Source organism: Panthera onca, chromosome F2 (assembly GCF_046562875.1).
Source record: "Panthera onca isolate mPanOnc1 chromosome F2, mPanOnc1 haplotype 2, whole genome shotgun sequence".
NCBI classification, from domain to species: Eukaryota; Metazoa; Chordata; class Mammalia; order Carnivora; family Felidae; genus Panthera; species Panthera onca.
In genome coordinates, this window is record NC_138356.1 from 40,844,503 (window position 1) to 40,864,836 (window position 20,334).

The 20,334-nt window shown below is 35.4% G+C and overlaps 1 protein-coding gene across 3 annotated transcripts in view; it reads left to right on the top strand.

The window, feature by feature from the left end:
* The window catches only part of TMEM67 (transmembrane protein 67), a 67,039-nt gene extending 53,011 nt beyond the window's left edge, over positions 1-14,028 (top strand). For 2 of the 3 annotated variants that reach the window (XM_060610899.2, XM_060610897.2), the window contains 7 exons: positions 940-1,020; positions 1,514-1,630; positions 4,894-5,010; positions 5,115-5,219; positions 5,766-5,868; positions 11,355-11,497; positions 12,753-14,028. In XM_060610899.2, the coding sequence (XP_060466882.1) occupies positions 940-1,020; positions 1,514-1,630; positions 4,894-5,010; positions 5,115-5,219; positions 5,766-5,868; positions 11,355-11,497; positions 12,753-12,833 (747 nt within the window). In that variant the 3' untranslated portion in view covers positions 12,834-14,028. The remainder of the gene's footprint in view (positions 1-939; positions 1,021-1,513; positions 1,631-4,893; positions 5,011-5,114; positions 5,220-5,765; positions 5,869-11,354; positions 11,498-12,752) is intronic. The other variant, XM_060610898.2, reaches the window with a different exon arrangement.
* The last annotated feature ends 6,306 nt before the right edge of the window (positions 14,029-20,334 follow it).

Sequence of the window (20,334 nt, forward strand, 5' to 3'; positions counted from 1 at the left end):
CTTCAACTTTTAAGTGGTATCCTTTAGTTTTTAAACTTTGAAAGTTGCTGTTTTTCAAGTCCTTTAAAGGGATTTAAAACAAGACATATATAGAATGTTAGGGAAGTGTGTTCAGTAATCAGCTGCTGTAGATTCATTTATTTATTCATTCAATATCTGAGTACATTTCTGTACTAGGCTCTGTGCTGGGCTCAAGGATATGCTTAACAAGAACAAGCTACAGATTGTGGCAAATGCTGTGAAGGGCATTGGGAGATGAGATAGGGAGTAAGTGGAGGAGAGGTGGGTGGAAGTTAGGAACAGGGGCCAACTTTCAACTGGGTGGTTAGGAAATGTTCTCTTTCTCTGACATACATCTAAGTAGGTCTACGACATAAACTTTTCTCTTTTGATTTATAAAATAATTTCCTTTTCCAGTATTGTTATTAAAGCTAAGAAAACAGTTGAAACCATTCCATTCGAATATTTAATGCAGTATCCGCAGTTGAAATAGAATACTTGATATATGTCTTTTATGTGCTACTCTGTCAGGGAAGATTAATTTGAAAAGCAGCATGTTTTCTAATGGCTTTGGAACTTAGGAGATGAGCAGGATTGCAGAACCAAACATAAATCTGGCCACTAATACGTTGGTTTATGCTAAATTTTTTAAAGCCCTTCTTTTTCTTCCCCCACGTTTGTCCTGTCTTGTTTTAATGATACAGAAAAGGTTTTAAAATGCAAAATAGGCTCCCTCAATGAATCTTAATACAATTCCAAAACCTACTTTCTTTGACAGAAGAATCAGAAATGATAAGTAGGATTTTATCCCACAGGAACCATTCAGAGGCCAGTGTGTTCTTGGGTGGACCTTCTTTTTTCTTAAGATACTATACTGTGGCTATAAAAGAAAATTAAATTTTAAAACCTAATAAGTATGAACTTGGCTTAATGTTTCAGATCATGTTCTTTGCTGTCTTTTATGAGAGATTTATAGAAGATAAAATTCGACAGTTTGTGGATTTATGCTGTATGAGCAATGTAAGTACTTTCTAACTTTATCTTGAGACTGTTATTTTTCCCTTTTTAAAGGTCATGAGTACATTAAGAGAGGCTTTAAAAGTGATTTGGTATGATTGGATTTTTTAGTCCAATTTCCCACTGATTGTTAATTCCGGAGATAGTTATAATGAGCTACAAGCTAATGTTTACTGCCTTAGTTTCTTCTTCTTCATGTGCAGTTTCTTAATTATGAATTCCTTATGCTACCAAATAATTCATTCAGCAGAGTCCCTGAAAAGTTTTCATATATCAATCCTATTTCTTCCTTTCTTGGAAAATATCTTCAATCTCATTTCTGTGTACTTTAAAAAAAATTACTTAATTATCCTTTATTACTCTATTGCCCTGTTTATATATTTTCCGAGAATTCAACCCTCTTTATTTTGAGAGAAAGAAAGCAATTTTAAGAAAAACTTACTTTTCATTGTTTTCTCAATGAGCTGCTAATAGTTCCTCTCTTCTCTTTTTATAGATATCAGTGTTTCTGTTATCCCACAAATGTTTTGGATATTACATTCATGGTAGATCAGTACATGGGCATGCAGATACTAATATGGAAGAAATGAATATGAATCTTAAAAGAGAAGCGGTATGAAAGTATTTAACATCTTCCTTTTTAATTTGAGACATGGGTTCTCTTTTCTTAATCTAGGATTTGTAATAATATTTTTAAAAATTCCTCATTGATTACTTTTGAAAGTTGCTGGGGCACTGATTCATTACCCTGAACATTAATAAAGGGAAAGAATCAAATTTCATCTTACAGTTCCTTATATGAACTGTATTTCAGAGTAACCGAAGAATTCATGAGGGAAAGTTCTTCCTTATAAAAAGAAACTAAAAGAAATTCTACCTTAGAAAATCACCATGTTGTAATGACTGATGGATTAATGCATATAGGTTACAATCATCAGTGGATGCTAAAACAGTTAAGGGTAAGTTGACAGGGAGCTTTATAACAAGGAATCAGGTCGACACAATCTGAGCACACTGGCTCAATCTTACTACAAGTAAAAATTAGGAAAACGAACATTATGCACTTCCTGTTGTGATGCAGTAGGAAGTACATAGTATCACTCATAAAATATCCTTGCTTAAGAAAATCAAGTCTAAATACAATCAAGCCTCTAGATCTAACCGCCAGTTTACAGGAATTAGAGGAGCTAGAGGGATAAATTCAATAATACCATAGGAAGAAATTAGCCATATGTAGAATGCAGGATGGCTCACAAGGTAGATGACCCAGTGTCTCCAGCGAATCAAGAGCATGTAAAGAAGAGGGGTGGGTGGTGTGAGAACTGTTACATAGGAAGAGATTTAGAAACAAAATAATCAAGTACAATGTGTAGACTTTGGATCCTGATCCAAACAAACCAACTATAAAAAAAAAAGTCCTTGGGAAAAATTAGGAGATTTAAGGACTAAATATTAAATTATATTAAGGAATGATTCATTTTATTACATGTGAAAATGGCATGGTGGTTTGTTTTTTTAAGACCTTATTAATTATAGATACATACAGAATTGTTTACAGATTTGGGGTTGGGTGATGGATGGTTTACTGTTTGTTCTCTGTGCTGTGTACATTAGACCACTTCCTTAATAAAATTAAAAAGAAAAATAAATACTTAAGAAGGAAAATTAAAAGGATTTTTTGACCAAAGGACCTGTGACTTGTACGAATTTAGTACATGATTGTAGCACGTCTCAGAAAACAATTTATTTAGTTAAATGAACTGGTTGGTTAACTATTAGAAATTAACACCTGATTGAAAAGTTAAATGTAAAAAAAAAAAGAATATCTGAGATTGGGAGATGACATTCAAAGCAAAGAGAATAGAAAACATCAGGGGCACCTGGGTGGCTTAGTCCGTTGAGTGTCGGACTTCAGCTCAGGTCATCATCTCACAGCCCCTGGTCTCCAGCCCTACGTCAGGCTCTCTGCTGTCAGCACAGAGCCTGCTTGAGATCCTCTGTGCCCTCTCTCTCTCTGCCCCTCCCCTGTTTACACAAAAAAGTAAACATTAAAAAAAAAAAAATTAGAAAGCATCATAAACGGAATATTCATTGATTTTACTTTATTAATTAATGGAGAATATTTACCTAGCCAACAATCATATAAATAAAAGACATAGCAAATAAGGATAAAAGTCTCATAGCAAATATTACAAAGATATTGATAGCAATATTGAAAGTCATAAAGATCAATAAGCAAACAGTTAAAACCTCAATGGAAAAATGACAATTTTTAAATACATATATGAACAGGAGACTAATAAACCTCTTAAAAATCTATAGCTCATAAATAAATGTAAAAAACTAATATTTTTGCCCTCTTCAAATTAGCAAACTTTTTTAAAAAAGCTAATACTTAATAGTACCAAGGACATGGTGAAATGGGCACCCGTAAAACTACTGGTCTAAGAATAAATTTTTACAAATCTTCTGGAAAGCATTTGGAAGTAAATATACCAAGAGTTTTTTTAAGAGTTGATTATCTTTTACTCACTGATTCTGTAAATCTAATTCAAGGAAATAATTAGCAATGTGAATAGCTAATTAGGTTGAGGGTCTTTATCACAGGGACTATTTATAAGGCCAAAAACATACATAAAAATAAGAATATATTAAATCAATTGGTTTTCCTACACAGTGAAATCTTAGGTAGACGTTAAATATCTTGTTTTATAGAATATTTAATGACATAGAGAAAAAGAAATCAGTGTGATCCCAATTTTATGCCATCTATATGTATATCCCTGGACAAAGGACTGGAAATGAAATACGTTCAAAACTTCTATCTCTGAATGTTGAGATCATAGGTCATTTTTTTATTTTCTTTCTTTTTTATACTACTCCATATTTTATAAATTGTCTGCAAATAGCATGTGCTTTTTTAATCAGGAAAAAAGAAATGTTTTTTAATAGAGAAATTTACTACATGTAGACTTCCTTTCAGTTTGTGAAAAACAAGTGTTATGTTTGAAGATTAAGTTTAGACAAAGAAGAAGGTTATTAAACTCTGGAATAGGCAAATAAAGCAAGAGAAGGGAAGCAGAAGGACTTGAGGTGACCTTGAAGCATCGATGGGAAGTAGCTAGGGGTGGGGTAGGGCAAAATTTCACATGTTTATGGTTGTCAGGATTCAGGCTGTGTCAAGGAGACCTGAAATGGATATCTGGTCCATGGCATTAACCGTTCAATCATGTATCACTACCTTTTTATTGCATTTAATTAAGGAAGTGTTTTAAAAGTTTTTAGAAAACAAAAAAGATTATAATTATGAAAGTAGTTAATCTAAGACTAGACATTTTGGCATGCATTAAAGAGCAATAAAATTAATCATAAAGCAAATATCAATATATAATGAATTTAGTATGGATTTTTTTTAAAGTAGTGTAAAGGAGATGATACAGAGAGCTGAAAGGCATGACAACAAAGAAATTAGTAAAACCCGGAGGGGAGTGGGAACCTCGGATAATGTCAGAATCTCTTTTGTCTCAAATATAGTTTCAGTAAAATTTCAGTTGGCTTCCAAATCTTGTAATGTGTGATACGAACAAAAAGAAAAATTTTAAGGGTGCCTCAGTCAGTTAAGTGTCCAACTTTGGCTCAGGTCATGATCTTGCGGTTCGTGAGTTTGAGCTCTGTGTCAGGCTCTGTGCTGGCAGCTCGGAGCCTAAAGCCTGGAGCCTGCTTCAGATTCTGTCTCCCTCTCTCTCTGCTCCTCCCCCCGCTCACACTCTGTCTCTCAAAAATAAATAAACTTTTTTTAAAAAAAAATTTTTATATTTTCTTTTTGAGATAAGGCAAAATTTTTATGATCTTTATTTAAATCCTTTAACTTTTCAGGAAAACTTGTGTAGCCAGAGAGGTTTGGTACCAAACACAGACGGTCAGACTTTTCAGATTGCAATTTCCAGCCAGATGAGACAACACTATGACAGAATTCATGAGACACTAACAAGGGTTTGTATAAATTACAATTCAGGTATATTTTGTCAATATTTCATGTTACTTAAAAACCAAGAACGTAAGACGTGTTGCATTTATTTTTGTCTCTTTCACATTAGAAAAATGGCCCTGCCAGACTATTGAGTTCATCAGCAAGTACATTTGAGCAGAGTATAAAAGCATATCATACTATGAATAAATTTCTTGGCTCTTTCATCGATCATGTATGTATGTCAGCATTTATATTTAAACTAGAAGCAAAATATAATTCTTAAAAAGTTAACCAGGAATGTCAGTGATTTCTTTAGTTAACTAAGTCAGTGGACTTAGAACCCTTCTTTTTTTGCCTGTCAAAATTAATACTGTGGCTTAAAGACAGAGTTAGGTTATATTAAAATAAAATGACATTTTATATCGCTACTAGCATAATGATAATTCCCTTGAAGTATGTCTATACTGCAATTGTGTCAGCTAGTTACTGAAGTATTACTATATTATTTATTACAGAGATATGCTGTGGTTGTATTCCTGAAAAGCTTGTTATAAGTTGATTTTAAGTATATCTAGCCCTAAATACTACTACAGACATTTAAAATTTTAAACATTTCTAAAGAAAAACTTTGTTACAAAGCCCAGTGTAGTAAAATCCATCTTTTTAAAGAACATTATTTTCCTTACTATTCATTTTTGATTTTCTCTCTTCCTGATTTTACATTAATTTGGAAACATTTCACTGCTGTTTTTGAAATAACTTTGTCTTTTTATATTAGGTTCATAAGGAAATGGACTACTTTATAAAAGACAAATTGCTTCTTGAAAGAATTCTTGGAATGGAATTCATGGAACCAATGGAAAAAAGCATCTTTTACAATGGTATCCTACAAATGGCCTTTGCTAAACTTGATTACTATTTTCAAAGTTTGAAAAAAAAGTACTTGTGGTTATTTGTTTTGCTTTTATAATTTTATATAAAAACAAAGGAAATGTAATGAACTTAATTAACTTCACAGTATTATAGTAGTTTGCTAGGTTCCATTTTATTATGTCATATAGCAGGAAACAAAAGTATAAAAGGGGCGCCTGTGTGGCTCAGTCAGTTAAGTGTCCAACTCTTCATCTCAGCTCAGGTCTTGATCTCAGGGTCGTGAGTTCAAGCCCTGCACTGGGCTCTGTGCTGGATGTGAAGCCTACTTAAATACACACACACACACACACACACACACACACACACACGCACACACATGTGTGCGTGTGTGATACAAAAAAAGATCATTATTCTGTAAGAAAGTAAAAAAACAATTTCAAAATCAGTGGTAGACATGAAAGAGATAGTAAAACACATAAAATTCAGGTTTTTTAAATTTGAGTATAACTGACATGATGTTACATTAGTTTCAGGTATACAACATAGTGATTCAACAAATCTGTATGTTGTGTTATGCTCACCACAAGTGTAGCTGCCATCTGTCACTATGCAATGCTGTTATAGTACCATTGACTACATTCCTTATGCTGTATCTTTTATTCCTGTGACTTATTCATTCTATAACTAGAAGCCTGTGTCTCCCACCTCCTCCACCCATATGTACTCCCCTCCACCTTACCCCTGCCGACCATCAGATTCTGCTTTTTGTTCATTTGTTTTGTTTTTTAGATTACACATATAAATGAAATCATGTGGTATTTATCTTTTTCTGTCTGACTTACTTCACTTAGCATAACACCCTCTACATCCATCCATGTTGCATATGGCAAGATCTCATTCCATTTTTTATGGCTAATATTCCACTGTGTGTGTGAATATATATATTTATTTGTGTATTCTTTATCCATTCATCTGTGAATGGATGCTTGGGCTGCTTTGATATCTTGGTCATCGTAAATAATGCTGCAATAAACATAGGGGTACATCTATATTTCCAAATTAGTGTTTCTATTTTCTTTGGGTAAATGACCAGTAGTGGAATTATTGCATCATATGGCATTTCTATTTTTAAAATTTTGAGGAACCTCCATACTGTTTTCCACAGTAGCTGTACCAATTTACATTCCCACCAACAATGCACAAGAGTTCCCTTTTCTCCACATCCTCATCAACACTTCTTATTTCTTGTGTTTTTAATTTTAGCCATTCAGACAGGTGTAAGGTTTTCATTGTGGTTTTGGTTTGCATTTTCCTGATGATTAGTGACATTGGACTTCATTTCATGTGTCTGTTGGCCATCTGTATGTCTTTTTTGGGAAAATGTCTTTCAGGTCCTCTTCCCATTTTTAAATGGGATTTTTTTTTTTTTAAGTATTGAGTTAAGTTTTTATGTATTTTGGGTATTAACCTCTTTTCAGGTATGTCATTTGCAAATATCTTCTCCCATTCAGTACGTTGTTTTTTTATGTTGTTGATTGCTTCCTTCACTATGTAAAGCTTTTTTATTTTGATGTAGTCCCAATAGTTTATGTTTGCCTTTATTTCTCTTGCCTGAGGAGACATATATATGTCTCCTTAAAAATTTTGCCATGGTCAGGGGTGCCTGGGTGGCTCAGTTGGTTAAGCATCCAACTTTGGCTCAGGTCATGGTCTTGTGGTTTGTGAGTTCGAGCCCCACGTCGGGCTCTGTGCTGACAGCTCAGAGCCTGGAGCCTGCTTCAGATTCTGTGTCTCCCTCTCTCTCTGCCCCTCCCTTGCTCATGCTCTGTTTCTCTCTGTCTCAAAAATAAATAAAACATTTAAAAATTTTTTTTAATTTGCCATGGTCAATGTCAAAGAAATTACTGTCTATGTCTAGGAGTTCTGTGGTTTCATGTCTCACATTTAGGTCTTTGATACGTTTGAGTTTTTATTTTTGTGTATGGTGTAAGAAAGTGGTCCAGTTCCATTCTTTCTTTTCATGTAGCTGTCCAGTTTTCCCAGCACCATTTATTGGAGAGATTGTCTTTTCCTCATTGTATATTCTTGCCTTCTCTGTCATAGAACAATTGACCATATAGGCATGGGTTTATTTCTGGGCTCTCTATTCTGTTATGTTGATCTATGTGTCTTGTTTTTGTGCCAGTACCATACTGTTTTGGTTACAACAGCTTTGTAGTATATCTTGAAATCTGGAACTGTGCTACCTCCAGCTTTGTTTTTTTCTTTCTCAGGATTGCTTTGGCTATTTGTGTTTCCATATAAATTTTAGTATTATTTGTTCCAGATTTGTGAAAATGCTGTTAGTAATTTGTTAGGAATTGCATTGAATCTTTAGGTTGCTTTGGGTAGTATGAACATTTTAACCATATTAATTCTTCCAACCCATGAACATGAAATATCTTTCCATTTGTGTGTGGTGTCTTTAATTTCTTTCATCAATGTTTTATAGTTTTCAGAGTACAGATAACCTCCTTGGTTATTTATTTCTAGGTACTTTATTATTTTGGGTGCAATTGTAAATGGGATTGTTTTCTTAATATCTCTTTCTGCTACTTCATTATTAGTGTATAGAGGATTTCTAGGTATTAATTTTGTATCCTACAACTTTACTGAATCCATTTATTACTTATGAGAGTTTTTGGTTGGAGGCTTTAGGGTGTTGTGTCATGTCATCTGCAAATAGTGACCATTTAATTTCTTCCTTACCCAGTTTAGATGCCCTTTATTTCTTTTTCTTGCCTGATTACTCTAGCACTTCCAGTGCTATGTTGAATAAAAGTGGCAAGAGTGAACATAAAATTCAGATTTTATGAGAATCTGCAGTTAGTGGAAAACTAATGAAACACTTAAAGAAGAATAACATTCGTGATTAGTTTTAACATTTAATTTTTTATTTTATCCAAATTCTTAAAAATCACAGCTATCTGCAACAGGAATGGTGCCTAAACCTGGTTTCTTATCTTAAAAATGTGGTATATATGTCACTTTTAATGTGGCTGATAACCTCTTATATGGGTTCATTAGAATGGAAATGATATAACCTGTGTCATGGCCTAGATGTCACTTATTCAGGCAGTATTGGGCATTATGTGTTGTGCCAGTCCCAGGATACACAGATACACAGACTAGTGGGCATCTCAAATGTATGAGTGGGGTGATGCTGGGATGGAAGGCTCTGCAGGCACAGGATATACCAAGTACAGAAAGGATAGTGGAATATCTAACCAGGCATAGAGTTGAGCCAGAAGAAGCAACATGGAAAACTTTGAATTGCATCTTAAACAAAAAAAGTTACTATTGTCAAACAGGAATGTCAGGGGAAGAGAGGCAAAGACATTTGTACAGAAGGGGCAAAGGGCATTCAGTACTTATGAATTTTATTGAATTTTATTGTTGAAGCCTGGTATGAAGTGGGACATAGTAGGAGTGCATGAAAGATAAAGAGGGTGATGATCAAATCCCAAAATCCTTGTCTGACATCCTGAGGAGTTTTACTTTATCCTATAGAGCAGTTGTTTCCAAAATATGTATATACATCTTTTCAATTTTTGCCTCACAAGAGATGTGGTTGATCCGTGGAGGTATGAGAAAAAACATTAAAATGTCTATTTGTATGTTTGCAATTCGGTCATTTTTAATTTGTATTTTAAAGAATTTATAATATATAGTAGTATTTAATAAAATATACCTATTGTGGAATGCATGCTTAACACTTCGTTCTGATAGGGATCCATGATCAAAACAATTTGGAAACCACTGCTAATGAACATGGACGCCATCAAAAAGTGTTAAGCAAATCTGATGGTAGATTTCTACTACTCTGGCAATAGTAAAGTGTGTTAAGGTTGTATTTATACCTGTGTTATCATGTGTGAAAAGCCTGGTAGGCATCAGTGCCTGGTATGGGATGGCTCCCAGCGTAGTCATGTTACTATTTGTAATAACAATACAGTCATCTTCATCTTCATCTTCACTGGGAGATGATGAGAATATGAGCTACAGCAGTAATGATGGGGATAAAGAAGAAGAAAGGATTGTCAGAGATAATAAGAGGAAAAAAAACAGGTAAGGGAGAGAGAGTAGTAAAAAATTATCCAGATTTCCAGCTTGTATGACTAAGTGGTTGGTGGTGATGCTTTTCACTAAAAGAATGCAGATGGAGGGAAAGAAGATGAATTTAGGTTTTCTTTTAAATTTTTTTTAATGTTTATTTTTGAGAAAGAGAGTGCAAGTAGGGGAGGGCAGAGAGAGAGGGAGACATAGAATCCGAAGCAGGCTCCAGGCTCCGAGCTGTCAGCACAGAGCCCGACGCAAGGCTTGAACTCACGAACTGTGAGATCATGACCTGAGCCGAAGTCAGATGCTTAATTGATTGAGCCACCCAGGTACCCCTAAATTTAGTTTTGAATATGTCGTATCTTGCGGTACTTTCTGGACAACTAAGAGGAAATGTCCAGTGAGGTATTAAATGTAATAAACTGGATCTCAGGAGAAAGGAAAGACACACAATAGCCGGGAGTCTCATCAAAGGAGGGCATTGCTGGAGCGATGTCAGTGAAAGAACACCCGGGAAGAGCATACAGAGCAGGCTTGTTTATTTGTTTAAATATATATGCAAGTATAATATATATACAGAAGTCCATATTTTGTAAGAATATAGAATAAAGGGGAGTGAGTTTTCACAAACTGAATATATCCCTGTAACTAGCACCCTGATCAAAAAAGAACATTACCAGCAAGCCAGGCATCCCCTTGTATCAAACAGAGTTCCTAACTGGATATCCATGAACAGCTTTGCTGGTTCCCCGGACCTCCCTGAAATTATGTGCCAGATTTGTATATATGTACTTTCTTCCCACTCTGGTGAAAGGGTCTGTAGCTTTCATCAGAATCTTAAAAGGGTGTTTACATCCCAAAAAGAACAAACCCCTCCTTGTGGAGTGAGGGGAAGAAAAAAAAAAGAGAGAGAGAGGTCTTAGAGCAGAACCTTAGAGTTCTGCTCTATTTAAGACGCAACCTATTTAAGACGCAAATTATAGCACACTATGCACTATTCAGTCCTTGCTGGTTTGGTTTGTTTTTTTTTTTTAACTTCCTCTATCTTGAAGAATCTAAGATTCTTTGGGCTTTAGTTATATAAACAAATAAGGGATATTAATTACCTGGTCTTTGAGAGGTATTGACGATACACTTATATTACAAGCAATGACCAACCTGTGGTACAAATGTTAAAATTGCTTTTTATAAGCAGAATTCCTTGACTAATCTTTGAGATTAGCAATTTTTAATTTTAATACCGTTTGTTTATTTTTTTAAAGCAATGAAGTATTACAAGTAGCAGCTAGTTTCTATTGTGCTGTTTTTAAATATCCAAACTTTATCACCAAAATTTATTCCATTTTGCAGTTTCTAATTTATATCTTATAAATTGCTTTTTTTTTTTTTTTAATAGATGAAGGATATTCTTTCAGCAGTGTCCTGTATTATGGAAATGAAGCCACTCTTCTTATTTTTGATGTGCTGTTCTTCTGTGTTGTGGATTTGGCTTGCCAAAATTTTGTTCTAGCAGCCTTCCTTACATACCTACAACAAGAGGTAACTGTAAAATTTTTTACTGGATTTCTTTTAAAAGAACTATATTGGATGGGGCCCCTGGTGGCTCAGTCCATTAAGCGTCTGACTCTTGATCTTGGCTCAGGTCATGATCTCACAGTTTGTGAGTTCAAGCCCTACATCGGGCTCTGCACCACCACTCCCCCCGCTCCCCCCCCCCCCCGCCCAATAAATAAATAAACTTTAAAACAAATATTTTTTTTTAATAATTTTTTAAAAAATACGTTGGAAGTAGATATTTTATAGCAGAGACTAACAGTATCTACTTTCACAAGGAATTTATAAAGGTTTAGAATGTGATTATTCCTACCAAAAAAAAAAAAAAAGAAGAAATATTTCAGCCCTCTCCTTCAGGATCAATGAAATACTGGGGTCTTGTGGAGGGCATAAGTTGTTTGAGCAAATGTAAAAGGAATCCAGTAGGAAGATATTCAAATTGCTGATCTTCTAGATGCCAGAAGCGGCAGTAATTAGAATCTGAAACAAAATTTACCATATATGTTAACCAACTGGAATTTAAATAAAAACTTGAAATTAAAAAAAAAAAAAAAAAGTAGAGGTAATTAGAGTTCCATTCATCCTCAGCACCAGATGTTAACATAACAAAAAGGCAAGCTAGGGTGATCTAGCTCAGGACTCAGCCCCAGAACAGCCCCCTTATGGTAACTCTCATGCATTTTCCACCTGTGTGAATAAAAAAACAACTGCTAGATGGCTTTGGAGCCTGAAATGAAGATTTTAAGAAATGACAAATTTGTTCTGGAAATGTTATTAATGTCACTCAAATATTCCCCCATTATATCCAAGGAAGTATATGAGTTAGTAATACATAATTTCTTAGTCTTTGACAGAGATCTAAAACTACAAATTCTGTCCCTAACAGTTCTGTTGATGTTTCTGTAGCTTTTAGAGCTAGAGGTAAGATGTCTTGCAACATATTTGACAGTGAATTTCTATGAACATGAGAAAATTTGTATTATTAATTCATTAAAACATAGTCTAAATAGAAATATACACTTCTTTGGTATTATGAAAGATGATAAAGAGTCTTGAAATAATTTTGTATATCACCATGGCTCAGATGCCCAATACATGAAAATAAATAGTTGAGAAAATTAGCTAGTTTAATTTAGATATTTTAATTGGTTATACATATTTCATTTTCTTTCTGTATATAGTTTTCATTCTTTCTGTATATAAAATTTCATTAATAAAAATTGTTTTAATATTTTTCCAGATTTTTAGATTTATACGTAATACAGTAGGACAGAAGAATTTGGCATCCAAAACATTAGTGGATCAAAGATTTCTGATTTAATTTTGTGAATAACTTCAAAGACAACATAGCTGTGGCAAAAACAGTCATGATCATCAGATTAGTTTGCCAAAGTTTTTAAAACTTTTAATACAAATTATTCTATTTTTCTTTGTTTTCTAATCTAAAGAAAGATTTATTTTTATAATTTGTGGATACATAACTTCTTTGTGAATATGTAGTGTGATATAATGAAGAATGTTGTTTTCCCATTTGTGGTGGTATTTAATTCACCAGTTCATAAAGTAGATAAACTGACAGCAGGGCGAAGGAAATCTACGTGTTGCTGTCAGCATAACACTTTGCAATGGTAATGAAAGCAGTCCCCATCATTTGTCTCTGTAGATAATTTTATAAACTGGGATTTGCCTACATTTTCTCACATTGACAAAATTACTTAGTTCCAAGTTCAAGGCTAGTTTTCAGTTTAGCAGTTTCTGGTTTTTACTTAACGTTATGGTAAATAAATGTTGAAAACTATTTTCAAGTACTTAGAAATTTGAAATTGTATATTGCTGACTCAATTGGTCTCATTTTAATTTCTCACCCTGTTTGGCAATGGACTAATTCACTCTTGGATTAATAGGCATCTCATGAGATGGTATATATTCATTCCTTTGTATACCTGTATTGTTAGGTCAGGAGATCTTTCCCGTAAAGCGTGTATATATCTTAACTATCATTTACATTTAAAACAAAGCTATAATGTGTGACATTTTCCCCAATATAGTTTTTCATATATTTTAAAAATTACATTTTAAGAGCACTCCCAAGTTTTGCTCTTCCATTATATTTAAAGATTATAAATAATGAACTGTAAATTTATCATGCTATATTGACAAGATGATTTATTGAAAGCAAACTTAGGCTTCATAAATCAGTACACTTGTATTTTTTTTAAATAAGGAAAAAAAATTAGGATCCAAAATATACTTAATGTAGATTCTGAACCATGTAGTAATAATTTCCCATGACATGAGTTTTTTTCTTTAAAATACTCTTCAATAATCCTTTTCATTGTATACTGTATACTTGAAAGTCATCTTATGTTTCAAGTATAATGATCATTAACCCACAAACCATCATTTCTTACTGCCTTCTATGTTGATGCTGTGTAAATACATAAATACAATGTTATGTAAATATTGTTTCTATTTTTTAATTGAAAATATGGAATAAAACATTTGTTGTCTCTGTTTCCTGTTTGATTAGTGTGTATTTCATGAAATAACATTTAGGAATATACAATACTATTGCGACAGGGGTCCCCAGCCTTTGCCAAAGTTGAATCTTTTACATTTCTTTGAGTTTTAAGAATGACTGAGGAGAAAGAAGTAGGGCTAAGAAGTATTTGAAGTATTTCAAGTATTTGAAACTAGTTTTTGAAGGGTCAAAGTACAGGAATGCCTTTATAAAACCTGTAAAGAGAAACAAATGTAATAGCCTGGATTTTTAAAACCACTTGCTCAGAAGCATATGAAAGAAATTTAACTCTCATTGCACACATGAGAAGTTAATATTTATGTGAATGTTTGAAAATGGGAATTTCAGACAATAGGTGAGTCGGCTCACCTAATAAATTAAAACAGAGAAAAAACATTTTAAAACATCATTTTTCTATACTAGTTTTATACAGTGTTGCTTTTTACTTTGGTTAGATACATAAAAATGTGTTCAGATCTTCATATGCTGTTGATTCCTTTGTCTACATTGCCACAATTTAAATTTTATGATCAGGTGCCTAATTTTCCATTAGCTCTATAATCTTATGTCGGTTTCTGTGGCACCAATTTACAGTACTTGTCATGTTACATCCCCAGTTTTACTGATTACCTAGAAACATTTGATAAGTCTCCTCATCATTTCATACTGAAGCAAACTCTAGGTTTACCTGGAGGTTCTTTACAAGCTGCTGTGTGCTTAGTATCCTACTTAGAAAATGCATGGGTCCCTGACAGTTCTGCAGACCAGTCTCTGTTATGAGATGTTTATATTTGCTCATTTCTCTGGCACTGCTGTCCTAACAAACCCTTTTGGGAAGGCTTTACTGGTTACTAGATTGAGAGGCATTCAGAATGACCACTAACTCAGTGCTTGCAGGTACGAAATATGTATCCTTTTTTGTTGCCTATAAATATTGACAAATAAAAGCTGAGGGGAAATAAATAGAAGTCAAGGAACAGTATGACTTAATGGAGAATGCTCCAGATTTAGTAACAGAAGCCCCGGATTCAAATGAGAATTTGAGTGCCTCTGTCACTTACTGGCTTTGGGACCTTAAACCAGGTCATTTGACATCATTGAGCTTTAGTCTGCCTCTCTACAATGGAAATAATACCCTTTGTTTTCCGCTTGTTGTGAGGATTCATTCCTTATCTTAATGATAAACACAACAGGAAACTATGTACACTAGAATTTTTATAATTTTTAGTTTAAAACACCTGCCTCCAAATGTATTTATTACTATCTTGCTAATAAATTATTTCCATAATATTAAAACCCAGATTACTGATCTCAGGAACTGACCAGGAACTGACCCCAGCCTCACCAGGAAGAGGCCCTCCCTAGTAGAGCCATCAGTGAAAGGCAAGAAGGAAGTGTCATCACACCATGTTTAGACACAGTTCATGGTACAGATTAGAAAAGAGGGAAGAGGGGCACCTGGATGGCTCAGTCGGGTGAGCATCCAACTCTTGGTTTCAGCTCAGGTCATGATCTCACGGTCATGGGATCGAGCCTCGCATCAAGCTCTGCACTGAGCATGGAGCCTGCATGGGATTCTCTCTGCCTCTTCCCTGCACATTCTCTCTTTCTCTTTTCTCTCTCTCTCTCAAAATAAATAAATAAGCATAGAAAAGAAAGAAAGAAAGAAAGAAAGAAAGAAAGAAAGAAAGAAAGAAAGAAAGAAAGAAAGAAAAAGAAAAAAGAAAGAAAGAGAAAGAAAGGAAAAAGGGAAGAGAGTGGAATATTTGGAAGCAGGAATTTAATTTATTCATTTATTCATTCAAATAGTATTTCTACTCTTCCCACTCCACAGCCTCTCAGGAGGGTCTTAGAACTGGTAGAGGAAATAGGTGTGTTAACCAATAATTGCAGGGAACTGAAAAGTGCTACAGCCACCAGGGTGTGATGGGAAAGCTCTTAACTGTGCATCTGCTGTCATTAGAATTTTACCTGAGAAAAGTGGTATTTAATCTAAAATTTAAAGATTAACAAGACAAGGGCAATCAAAGCAAGAAACAGTGTGTACTCTGAGATGAAGAAACATAGCATTTGGGCACTACAGGTAGTTGGAATACAGAATATGTGTATTCTTTATATTTTTAAATTTTTCTGTATGTTATGATGTTTTGACATCTTAAATTTTTTTTCTGGCTATTTTTTCTGGGATTTGAATTTCAGCAAAGGGCATAGCAAGTTGCCTGCTTTGACATATAGACTAACCAATCCAGATCCATACCCCTATCTGGCTCATACATGCCCAGGAAGCAATATCCTGCCTTAATCATCTCAGGACCAAGTACCAGGCAACTAAAGAGCACCCCACAGCTTAGAGCCCACAGTAATTATTTCAGCTAGCCAATCCTGTTTACCCTGGCCTGCCTTGCCTTTCCTGCAGAAATACAGAGACGGATAAAGGCTGGGGCCTAGGCTCTCCCCTTGCTCTAGTTCTGCCTCCTGACCAGCACTGGTGCTTCCCCATGTGGCTCCGTGTGACGTGGGTGCCTGCACGGTATGGCACGCTCTTGTTTGTAAGACCGTGAGTATAAGAACTTCTGTTTTCCTGAGCCTCTCCTGTGTCTCTTCTTGTGGCCCCACCTGACCATCACGTAAAAGAACACAGAACAGTACATTTGGGGGTTTTAGAAGGAGATGAGGTTGGAAGGGAAAATAGGAGCTGTATCATGAAAGATTTTTACATCACGCCACAGTGTATAAAAAGTTCAACCAAGCTAAGCTTACCGGCTGAATATTTTACCCCAAAGAGTGAATGAATGGACAGAGGCTGCATGAAAGGATCATCTTCCACAGTCAAATTGCCCTGGAGTACTTGGTGGTCCATGGGCTAGGAGACTGGTGCTTCTGCTGTCTGTTGCCTGGCATATCATGTTTCATTTAAAAAAAAAAAAAAAAAAAAAAGCATTGCTTATAAGACCAGCAGCAAAGGGTAGTGGTTGACAACAGAATCTGGAGCCAAACTCACCGTACTCAACTTCTGGCTCTTACTAGCTGAATGATTCGGAGCAAGTTACTTACCTCCCTGTGACTAAATTTCCTGCTCCGTAAGAGGGAATAATAGTACCTACCTCATAGAGTTTCAGGGAAGATTGAATGAGTTACTGAGTATACAGTGCTTAGGAGACTGCCTGGCACGTAGCTAATACTATGCCAGTGTTACCATGTAGTAGTAGAGGTGGCAGTAGTAAGTCCTATTCATATTTAATTCTGAAAGAAAGACCCGGGTTAGTCTCTGGGGCCGGCCTTAGGACACTGTGACATTGTGGAGAGTGCTAGAAGTAGTGGTGGACAAACTGCCCAACACAGAGCAGTCTGTGGGCTTTAAAAATAACTTCGCATTTATTATCATGATTGTTACCAAAAAAAAAAAAAAAAAAAAGACATGGCTGTGGATCTTTCCAGGATAAACAAATGACCACTGGAATGAAATATAGAAACAGACCCACAGACCCACAGTCACTTGATCTATGGCATGCATTGCAGTGAGGACAGGGTGTTTTTTCAATGGTCTATTGAATATCACAACAGAAAAAAAAAAAAACTAGAATCCTTACCCCTATGTCACACCTACACAAAAATCAATTTCAGGTAGATCGTAGATCTAAATGTGAAAGGTTAAATGCTAAAGCCTCTAGATGGTAACACAGGACAATATATTCATAACTTTGCTGTAGGCCAAGATTTCTTTAGACCCAGAAAAGATTAACCTTAAAGGAAAACATTGGTAAGTTGGACTTTACAACTTACATTAAATTTGCACTTACATATATTTCCATTAAATGTAAATGTAAATTTGCAATTTACATTGAAATTAGGAACTCTGTTCATCAAAAGGTACAATTGTAAGAATGAAAAGGCAAGCTTCCATGTGAAAAAAATTTCGAAACATATTATCTGACAAGGCACTTCCATCCAGAATAAAGAACTCATCAACTCAGTAAGGAAACGACTAACAAACCCAAAAGGAAAATGGGCAAAAGACTGCAGTATGCATCTCTCAAAAGAGGATTTCTGAAGGATCATAAGCACAGATGAAAAATGTTCAGTTAGGTGGATGGTTATCTCAGTTGGGTAGAGTGTGGCACTAACAGCACTGACGTTGCGGCTTTGATCCCCGAACAGGCTAAGAGGGGCATTAGTTCTTGTATTTAATAAAAATTAATATTTTTTCAAAGGGCTCAACCTTAGTCATCCTGAGAATGCAAGATGAAATCAGTGAGATATCATGGCAGAATCACAAAAATGTCTAAAATTACAAAAATTAAAACACCAAGTGTTCCTAATGATATGGAGCAAATGAACTTTCATGCTATGTGTCTGATAGAAAGTAGAGGGGATCAGTCTTAATCTGTAACTTTCCACTGGATTTCTTTGTATTTTAAACCATGAGTCTTTACTCAGTGTTTGAAGCCACGGCTGGCAGCAGATGGCAGTAGAGCGCACACTAAACCCTTCCCCGGTTTTCAAAGAGCGTGCAGGCTGGGGGCTGCCCAGCCCAGAGAATGTCGTGCTTCTCCCGTCTCTTCGCTACCTCTGCACCCCTCCTCGTTTCCACTGCCCCATCCGGGGACTGCGCGTGCTCAGATGATAACGTGTACTACTCTATATGTAGTGCTGAGGTTTTCAGCTCAGGTTTGGGAACTGAATGCTAAAAATAGAAACACACTTTCATCGATCTCCTAGATAGAGGGTCATAAAACAGGTCATGCCTAAGGGGGAAACAAAAAACGAATTACCTAATGATTATGGAATCTCTCTCCCCTCATTTTAATGAAATACACATTTTCATTTAAATCCGTTAAAAAAAATCAAACCATCATCCAGAGTATGTAATTCCTCCTTTACAAATCTCCCCAAATGGAGACTCGTTGGGACATTTTCCTGCCTTTCTCTTATTTATAAGAGGCGCCTGGCTCCTGTGAGGGGTCACTGGCTGGCTCAGTTGGTGAAGCACAAGAACTCTTGATGTGGAGCATGTGACTCTTGATCCTGGGGTTGTGAGTTCAAGCCCCATGTTGGGTGTGGAAACTACTTATTATATATATATATATATAGAGAGAGAGAGAGAGAGAGAGAAAGACAGACAATATTTATATTTAAATATATATTTACATATACTGACATATATACTTTACATATATTTAAATACATGCATTTGCATATATTAATATTTATATTTAAATATATAGAGACTCCTGTGATTACACTGGGCCCACCCAATAATGCCCAACTCAAAATCCTTAACCATATCTGCAAAGACCCTCTTACCATGTAAGGTAATATATTTACGAGTTCTGGGAATGAGGATGTAGACATCTTTGGGGGCCATTATTCTGCCTGTCACAAGCACTAAAAAGAAAATCTACAAGGTACAAGAACACAAAACGTGGATAGGACATTTCAGCCAAGACATGAAAGATTAGCATAAGTCAGCCAGGATGATGAGGTAGGAATGATGGTGAAGATGTCCAGATAGAAGGAAAGATATGTGCAAAGGCCCTGTGGCAGGAGCAACCTCATTTACAGAGGTCCTGGATCAGCCATTTGACAGAACTGACCAACAGTAAAGAAAGGATTGTTTAGAGTAAAAAATACAAAGCAAGAAAAAAGCTTGCTTCCATCTAATTCCTGGCTTTGGCCTTCCTCATTGCAGCAAACAGAGTAAGATTTCATTTTGTTTTAGTTTTAGCTAGCTAAATGTGGTTCCATGCAATGAACATTTCTCATTTTCTGGAGTCTCTCTCAAAGCCATCGTGTCATACTGTTTCAAAGGACTGTTATATAGTAGGGGGAGGAGACACCAAGCTCAGAACCCAAAGCCAAAGCCCTCATCCCATTTGGGAAAGGTCTGTTCCTTGCTGGGAGTTGGCCATTATTCTGATCATGCTTTCACATTGGTCATTTTCTTTTGCAGCCACTCTTGCTGTGAGTTGCTGAGGGACAGAACTGATGCAGCAGGAAAAAAAACAGCTGTTTAGTCTACCAGAGCATTAAAAAAATAGTTTAAAAACAAATCATAGAGCTCTTTTTCCCCTTATGTCATTTTTGAACTTTCTTCTCAAGTCTGCTCTGACAGAAATAATTGTAGCCTAGTGTTTGCATGGCACTTTGATTCCCAATGTTTTAATAGATATTTGGGTGTCATTCCATGTATCCTCTTCAGCTGCCTCTGTCGTAGGAGCCCAGCTGCCAGGGAGACTCATGAAATGGACATTTTCAATGTTACTTTGTACGTTACTAGGTCATTTTCCCTCTGACCCTCAGG